At 51.5% G+C, this 9,380-nt stretch overlaps 1 protein-coding gene across 3 annotated transcripts in view; it reads right to left on the bottom strand.

The window, feature by feature from the left end:
- Window positions 1–1,867: 1,867 nt before the first annotated feature.
- The window catches only part of LOC113218333 (CCAAT/enhancer-binding protein-like), an 11,297-nt gene continuing 3,784 nt past the window's right edge, over window positions 1,868–9,380 (bottom strand). For 2 of the 3 annotated variants that reach the window (XM_026438637.2, XM_026438638.2), the window contains exon 2: window positions 1,868–5,944. In XM_026438637.2, the coding sequence (XP_026294422.2) occupies window positions 4,700–5,944 (1,245 nt within the window). In that variant the 3' untranslated portion in view covers window positions 1,868–4,699. Of the gene's footprint in view, window positions 5,945–9,049; window positions 9,280–9,380 lie in introns of those variants that run through there. The other variant, XM_052272608.1, reaches the window with a different exon arrangement.

Below are 9,380 nucleotides of genomic sequence, written 5' to 3' on the forward strand. Positions count from 1 at the left end.
GTTATGTGCATGAGGAGGATGCGGCCACAAAACCAATCAAACTACCTGGTGGACGCGCGGGAGCGCTGCTGCTCGCGGTCGCGCGCCGCGTCGTGCTATTCCTGGCTGTGCACGACCACCGCTGCTGGGCCTGCGCGGGCCGAGGTCCGCCCCGTGACCAGGGGGTCCCCACCTTCACCTCCGCCCCCGCCGCCGACCCCTCCCGTCGCATCCCGCCTAGAGACAAACTACACTCCTCTCTCGAGCTGCATCAGCTGCCGCGCGGCGAGGGGGTTGAGCAGTAAATGCTACAGTTTTACGGCACTCCGTTTCTTCGAGAGCTGCTTGCGGCGGCGCCCCGCGGTGTCCGAGCGGCCCCCGGGGCGTAACTCAAGCGAGTGCCACGTGCCGCCGGCCACCTCATCGACCACGGGAAATTTATAGGGCCGCACTGTGCTGTTGTGGGCCGGGCCCTCCTCGGCACGGGCCTCAGAAAGTTACTGCAGAGTGCTCACCCCCCGCGGCGCCCGCGGCCCCCAGAAACCAGCCGAAACTTGCACCCCAGCGTAATAAGCGAATTACTGATTCATTGGATGAATGACTGAATGATTGACAGAATGAATGACCGACAGACTGGCGGCTGAACAAATGACAGATGAGTGACCAACAGCCAGACAGACAGGGGTGTAGGGATAAAGAGAAGACGCTTTACGCACGTTTACGCGTGGCTCGTGACGCCCGGGGATGCCAAGTGGGTTAGGACTGCCACGCTGCAGTGCGTGTCTGTCTGTCTCTCCCTCTCCCTCTTCAGGTGCGTGGCGGCAGCAAGCAGTCCGTCTCTCTCGCCACAGACACGCAATAGCAACTTCCTCCTCTCCCTCCTCCTCCTCCTTCCCGGACTTCTCCCCTCCCTCCCTCTCTCTTTCCCTCTCGCTCTCACGCACTAAACTGTTTTGTTTGTGCCCCTCCCCCCGCCCCCTTTTCCTCCGCTGTGCGAATTTGTTAGAGAGACATTTGCCGGTCAGTCACATTTGGCACAATCCCCCCACGGCCGCGCCCCGCTCCACTCACGCACAACACGCGGGTCACACGCAGTGCTGTAAATGTGTTTGTAAACAGTAAAAAGGACTGGATGTGGCTGTCGTTCAGCGGACGTGTGTAGTAACGTCCTGACGTCGGGTCAAATAGGCGCCCGGGCGAGGGCGACGACAGTTCAGGCACCCCAGTGCTTGCTCTGGATTCGGTTTTTAATTACCTCTCCCCCCGCCACGCCCCGCCACGCCTCGCTCGGGCCCCCGCGTCCGTGGCGCGGCGGCGGCGGCGCCGAGGGGCGGTCCTATACGGCTTCGGCCAATCAGACAATCAGGCTGGCAGTGGCGCGGGCGGCCGTTCCGTTTCCGGTCGGCGACCGTCGTATGAATTCGCCCCCCCCCCCCCCCAGTAGTCTGCCGAGGTCTGTACTAACTTGGCGTCGCCCCTAGGACTTCCTGACGCTCCCCAGCTCGCGCTGCCAAGGCCAAGGGGCCCGTCCGGGGGTGGGGCCGCGACACCAGACGGGGTGCGCCGGGCCAGTGCCATCATCATGCGCTCCTAGTTTCAGATGTGAGTGTGCGGCGGCTTCTCTAGACTGTCTCAAATTTTTCTTACGCCCTTTAGCTCTTTGCGGCAATCCTCTGTGGTTTTACTGCAGCTTTCCAGATATTCCTGTCTCAACCTATAGTGTTTAAGTTTTCCATTTTGACGTAGATCGTCGATTGTCGCCCAATCCAGCAACAATATGATTCGAGGGGAGCATGTGAGAGCGCGATGTAGTCTATTTGTACCAACAAGTATTTTCCTTTTCTTTTTCTTTTTGTGGGAAAGGGCTCGGTAAATAAAGAAATGTCGATTACAAAAATTTCATTGTACAATATAATTTTCTTCAATCGATTTAACAAAAAATGTTTACAACATTCCATATTTTATCAGTAGCTTTACTATGTAAAGTTCAATCAAATCAAGAAAATATCCATCACTGAATCATTTATTTCCTACTCCACCAGAATCATCACTAAGCACAACTCCATGCCGATTGTGTTGCCTTACACGATAACGGATTGAGGGACAGTAGTAGAAGAAGGTATTTAAAGAAAGAGGAAAAATACAGTAACTTACGTTGGTAACAAAAATTTGGTATTGTTCGGTAGCATGGTACATAGTTACAGTAAATTAGGATGAAAAAGATCTAAATAGTAGCTTTTCGAGATTTTGAAATTACTTTAAGATTTATATTCTAATCACTTAAAAACTTCCCGCCCTTCCCGTATTAAAAATCTATTGATCTAATTATATTAAAGCGATGGATCATGTCACAACCGTATTGAGCAAATATACAATTTCTTCGCAAAAGTTGATCTTGGCATTTTTGTTCATTTCGTGATAATTAATTGAATGGAGGACCAGAGTTCCGAACAATACCTCTATATATACATATAAATAAAGGGTAGAAAGTACACATACAGGTATTGTTTGTACAGCAACATTACTTTCAAATTCGAAAGTGGCATTTAATGGTAACAAGTTCCAAAACGGTAATATTATGATTGGTTGATTCGGGTATTTTCTTTTCGGTCCCAAAACGAATGAAGTTTTAATAATCAAATTGTAAGTTTATTATGATAAACACATTTAACAAAAAATCAGCAGGAATAAATAACTCTTCTTGTTTGACATTCACATTATACAGAAGCAGTGTTAAGAGAAACTGTTTCAAATACTTATTCTGTCATAAATAAAGATTTATAAATCAACACTAATATGGTAACAGAAAGGGGAGGCCTTGGTCGTGAAACATGGAACTGTGATGACGTAAAATGATTATGTATCTTATGAATTAACGGGCATTGTCAACACGGGAAGGTTTAGTGGAAGCAAAAGGAAACGCAACAAAGAGATAGAGAGACAGAAGAGGAGAGCATGACACATGACTGAAAATAACATGAAATAAGCAAACTAATGGTAAATACTTCGAAGTAAAGAGGTTTCACAGGCCAACAATGAGGAAAGAAAACAAGACTACTAAAATAAAATTATTATATATGAAAATATTTCTCTTAACTACAACAATCATACGTCACTGTCTAATCAGGTAAATGGTTTTACTTCTCATAGAAGCATAGAACGAAAGTATTTGACTGAATCAATATAACAAACAATTACTGTAAAATTATATCGCTGTGCAAACGTTTTTAAGGTAGTTTTGCACATAATGGCCTCGTAAGCCTCAAAATCTTATAGCCCTATATAAAAACTAGATTGGTACCTCAAGATCTGGGAACTTAAAAGTATAATTTGTGACTGATAAATCCAATTCGTTGTTTTGTTATAATCAGTGGCCGTTTAAAGTTACATACTCATCTAAGATTGTGTGCGACTACAATCTTTAAAAAAGATTTCTCAAAAGTAAAAAATATAAAAATATTTCAGCCTTCATCAAAATCGGATTAACATATTTATGAATGGCTCATATAATATCAACACAAATTATAAACAGTACTTTCTGCATACGATAGATCAGGCAGTGTATGCGTGGTAAGGAAAATACGCCCTTTTATATTTCATAGTTTAGCTGATATCACGGTTCTTAAGGCACTGTATTTCGATTACCCCAAATATACAGACATAAGTGCAAACGCAGGAAAATGTGCATCGGCCAACTAACTTTTTTTAATCAAAGGTCATATAACAATCTATCGATCATGGTACTGTACTTGTCGGATATGTCAGTAGAGAGAGATATATGATATGGCTACTAAGGCTGAGAAGTGGAGGGTCTAGAAAGCCCATAAAATAGTGCAACTAGGTATTACCGGTTCAATTCTTTGCGAAATTTTCTAAAATCAAAAATCTCCACGCCGTAGTAAAAAACACACATTTTCCACGTCACAACATGTTTGTTCAAAGTACACGCTCGTCAGTCTAATAGTGATACATAACGAATCCTAGAGGATTCCGAGGTACGTCTTTGGATACTGAAGAATCTCTCCCAGTCATTCACTTCCCGTAGGCTTGGTAAGCGATCCCAGTCGAGAGGGGAAATTCTCTGCATCGTCAAAGTGTCCGTGTATAACAAAATATTCACCATTTAATGGCAGAGGAGAAAATGAGATCTTTAATCCTATCGTTAAATTTCATTACTGAAAGAGTTGAGGTAGAAACCACGTCTTTAACCACTGGTTTGAACGAGGGAAACAAATTGGACGTCTAATTGCCTAGGTATTTAATGACGTGGCTTCAATGTTGTGCGCGTATTTCAACAAAAGGTACAACTGGGCGTGCACATCGGCCACCAAGCCTATCGAGACAAAACACCGAAAAACAACTAAGCACAACCGTAAAAAACGTCGACACGACGCCCTCCTACACGCCGATCTACGATTAGTCCCAGCCAATCTGCTTCGCTCTTCGCGAGACCACCGTTGGAGGTGCCTCTTGCGGACCGTGTATAAAAAACAATCTTGACTAACTTTTACACTACGAAGTGTTTAAACAAGAGAAAGCACTCGTACCCCCTCACACGTCTCACCTTAAAAGTAAAGTGTATTTGGTAGTTTGGTGGTCGGTCACACAAAGTCCGTTTTCGCTTTGTTTAGGTCACCACACTAGCACCACCGTTTCGCCGTGTCTTTGGTTATAGGGTCCCCCTGGCAAGGGGTGGCCGTCGCGGCCGGGGCCGGGGCGATCACAGCCCCTGGTGCTGCTGGAAGGAGTCCAAATGCTTGTTGATCTCCCGGTGCAGGTGCTCGGGCACCACCCCGACGTTGGTGAAGAGCGACCGGAGCACGTTCAGCTCCTCGCTCAGCAGCTCGATCCTCTTCTGCAGGCGCTCGTTCTCCTTCACCAGCAACCGCACCTTCTCCTCCGTCTCCTTGGAGCGGATCTTCGCCTTTTCCCGCGACTTCCGCACGGCGATGTTGTTCCGCTCCCGCCGCCGCTTGTACTCGTCGCTCGCCTTGTCCACGGACTTGGAGCCCTTGCGCGAGTGGTGGTGGTGGTGGAGGGACGCCTTGAGCCCCTTGAGCCCGAGGCCGTGGTGGTGCAGCACGTTGGCGCCGGGCATCACGGTGGGCGTCAGCGTGGTGAAGGTGGAGCCGCCGCCGTTGCTCGCGAAGTTGGCGGCGTTGGGCGGCGAGTAGGAGTTGGAGTACGGCACGTGCACGGCGCCGATGGCCCCGGGCCCCTGCTGCGCGCACGCCCGCCTGAACTCGACGGGCTCCGAGGGCTCCTCCTTGATACTGGTGGGCGGGCTGTCGGACGACGAGCTGTTGTCCGAGCCCGAGTTGGTGGCGAAGCCGTTGTGCACGGGCTGGGGCATGTAGCCGCCCAGGCTGCGCGGGTAGGGCGCCGCGCCCAGCAGGTGCGGCTGCAGGTGCTGCTGCGGCTGCACCGCCTGCTGCGGCAGCTGCTTGCCCGCCGACTGAGGCCCGTTGAGGATCTCGCTGAACAGCCCCTCGTTGAACTGCGAGTCGTCGATGAGGTGCTGCAGATCCAGCGAGATCTCGGGGGAGTTGAGGTCGGTAAGGTCATGGTGGAATTGATGGGCCCCATTTTGTTGCTGTTGTTGCTGCTGCTGTTGCTGCTGCTGCTGCTGTTGTTGATGCTGCTGCTGTTGCTGCTGCTGCTGTTGTTGGTGCTGCTGTTGGTGCTGCTGCTGTTGCACCTGCTGCACCTGTTGCACCTGCTGGACCTGCTTCACAGCCATGAGGGCGGCGACGGCCTGCTTGTTGTTGGTGATGTTATTGTTGTTATTGTTGATGGCTAGCGGGTTGTTGTTGTTGTTGTTGTGGTGGGCCTGCAGGCCCGGGAAGGGCTTCTTAGCCTCTGGAGTACTTGCGTCGTACATTTGGGGAGAGTCCATGGCGCCGTAAGCGTCTACGCACGGGGAGCCCGATTCGGACGTGAAACCATCATCACCGCTGTCCTGGTCCTGCAACACACACAAGAGACAATGGCGGTCAGAAATAAGCGTAAACTTGTTTCCTGGCTGGAAGACAACACGTAAAAGTAAAGGAGCCATATTAGAGGTAATATTTTGGCCCACTAAAAGTCGTGCCAGAGGAGGCAGAGGAAGGGTAAAACGCCCACCCGAAGCCACCCTCCTCACCCGTTTGGCGCCCCCTTTTAATACAAATTTTTGGACACGGCGGCTGTGATCGACTCGACTAGTCGACAAAAGGCATAACTAAGGAAATGGTAGAGATAGAGAAAAACAGTTGACAGGTGATAGTAAACTCTCGTACTCGAACAGCTGGGACATATTCACACTTCCTCGGGAATTCGAGGCCCGCGACCACGAGAGAGGAGATAAAAGATGTCTTTCTCGGGCGGGTCTGGTCCCCGCCAGCCGTTCCTTATCTGCGGCGCGAAAGCCCTCGGCGCCGCTCGGCGCCCGCCCCCGCACGGCAGGTGATGGGCCCTCATTGCGCAACATGTGTCACCGCGGGGGTGTGTCCGCGTGTCGCCGTCACCCACCCCCGCGGCTCTCACCGCGCCGCGCCTCGCACCCGCGAGTGGTCACGTCGCGCCCGCCTTATCTCTGATAGGGGCCCTCGAGCCGCCTCGAGCCGGCGGGGCGGCCGGACGCGGTCAGCCTCTCGCGGGTCCTGCACCTGCAGCATTTCGCGAACTGGTCCCGCGGGCACTCCACGGGCCGCCGCGTCTCTCAGATAACTGTCAAGTGGGCTCCAGAGATGACGTGGGGCGGACGCAAAAGAGGGGCACCACTTTCGCGTCAAAGAGAGACAGAGAGAGAGTGAGGCAGACAGACAGACAGACAGACAGACAGAGGGAGAGAGAGAAAGAGAGAGAGAGAGAGAGAGAGAGAGAGAGAGAGAGAGAGAGAGAGAGAGAGAAGGAGAAAAAGAGACCAGCAGGCGGGTGTCGTCCCTCTCGCACTTATGGGCCGCGGCCCGCGGGGCTCATTCATTCGGGTAACGCTGAGGTAACGCTCAGGTAACGCAGCCGGGGCCGGGACCCCAGTAACGGGAACTTTCGCACGCGTGGCGGCCTGGAAAGGAGTAGGAGGAGGCGGGGTGGGGGCCCCGCTGGGGGGCGGGGAGGAGGAGGAGGAGAACCTGGTGGGGCGGGGACTGCGGCCAGCACAGATTGCGTCATGGCCGCGCCGATTCGCTGGAGCCTTACAGCCACCTTACGCCCCGCCACGCCCCGCCGCACCCCGCCCCGCCGCGCCGAGTGCCACTTTCTCCTCGGTTACTCGGAAGGAAGTGGGTCGGCCGGTCTGCCTCCTCCTCGCCCCGCCCCGCCGCCGCGCCCCGCATCCCTCGTTCCTCAGGAAGTCAAGTTCAACTATTACTGCCAATGTTGAACGGGGAGGCGGGCGGGCGTTGTGCAAGCTGATATAACAACCGCGCCGCGTGCGCGCACGTACACGCACGCACGCACGCACGCACAGATACGTGCACGCGCACACCCACTGGCAGGGCCTGTAACCTACTCGGGATCCTGATCCTGGCAATGAGGGAATTCCGCACGGACGGCATCGGTTGAAAGCGCAGCCTACTGGGCCATCATAGGTTCAAGCAAGGAGGTGATAAATATATGAATTGGCGAGAAGAACGAAGAAAAAGTTTCATTTTACTAGGCCCCAGTGATTGAAGTGGCGATAAATACAAGAATCGTCTATTATGCGACGATTAGACCATGTCGATGAGTGGCCAGGCGGTGGCACTAACTTTGTAAGCAAGTTTGGCAGCTGATAAAAAAAAATATTATTTATTTTGCGACAAGCAAAACGTGCATCAGTTTTAAATGAAAGAGTGTTGATCAACAAAGTCAAATCTTTTTTTCTTCTGTTTCTCTTTCTGTCTCTTTCCCACTGTGTTCAGATATGATAGAGCTACTGCTGCGTATCAAAACCGCCAAACCGCAACTTTCCCACGGGGTGCATATTATGATATCATACCCGTCGAGTATTTTAAGAGTGCAGGTGCAAAACCAAAAGACAGTCTCTGGGGTGAGATGCGGACGAACCACCCCTTACAGGACTGTATCAATGACTGCCTACCCACCAGGCGGCTTGTTAAGGTTTCTAGTTCGAGTACCCCTTCCTTCTATCCCCCCTCCACTGGATCCGCGCCTGCACTGGAAACGCAAGTGTGTAAATGTCGCTCACTTGCAGGTGTGTGAATATCAATTCGTGCACCTGCAAGTGAGCGACATTCACACACTTGCGTTTTCAGAGTGTAAGAGCGCGTAAGCAAAAGGTAAAACGACAAAGTTACTGTTCCTCATAGAGCACCAAATAAGAAAAAACACGACCGTTCTATCATTGTTCAGCAAACAGGAAACATTGTCGACTGCAGCACGACTTGAAGCTAGTCGACTCAGTTTTTTCCCGCCGCGCGACCGCAGGGCGACTTTTAGAGTCTTCCCTCCCGCCGCCGCCCCTTCCGAGGCGTCCAGACGACGGACTTTTGCTGTTGACTTTGATTGCCATCGGCTACCTAATCGAGGGCCGCCCCGGCGGGTCGTCGCCGTTCAAACAGACAAAAGTTTCCCCGTCGCGCCAGAAGAATAAACGACGAAGAGCGCCCCGGCGCCCTCTCCTCCTCGCCCTGCGCACTCACGCACACTCGAACGCTCTCACACGGCCACTCCGCCTCCTCTCTCTCACTGATAACACCTGTTGATTCGGCCGCCCATTACCGCCGGCCGCACTTGTTGTAATTGCGCCTACGACAGGGACAGACTGACTGACTGACTGCTGACCATACCGACTGGCTGAGTCTAAAAGATGACTGACCGACGGACTGACCACTGACTGACTGGGAGACAGGCAGACATACGTGCTGTCAACCGACTCTAAGTGTAATAGACTGACTGACAGCACTGACTCTACTCTAAGTATAAACGAATGGCTGACAACTGAGTTCACCACAAAGAGACTAACATTTTTGGTCGGCCAGAACAACTGGCGCAGGGAGTTTTCCGCAGTGTCAGCTAGGTAAGTAGCTGACGAAAAATACCGACATCACACTCACAGATGGATAACAACTTAAGGACGAATGCTTACCTCCTCTGTGTCCCAGTGGAGGGGGAAATCCACAAAAGCTGCCGTCGTGACGGATTTAAGCCAACAGTGGGGAAGGGTTTGTGCGTAACAAACCCCCGTTTGATTGATCACTTGACATGTAACAACAGTAAGGCCTCCGTGGCGGGTTTGTCACTTTCACAGTCACTTTGATAATATTTTTATGTTTTCTCACACACTATCACAGATCGAACTTGTTTGCTGAGTCTTTGACAACGGGTGATAGTAAACTCTCGTACTCGAACAGCTGGGACATATTCACACTTCCTCGGGAATTCGAGGCCCGCGACCACGAGAGAGGAGATAAAAGATG

This window comes from Frankliniella occidentalis, unplaced genomic scaffold (assembly GCF_000697945.3).
Source record: "Frankliniella occidentalis isolate FOCC.00 unplaced genomic scaffold, Focc_3.1 Scaffold213, whole genome shotgun sequence".
NCBI classification, from domain to species: Eukaryota; Metazoa; Arthropoda; class Insecta; order Thysanoptera; family Thripidae; genus Frankliniella; species Frankliniella occidentalis.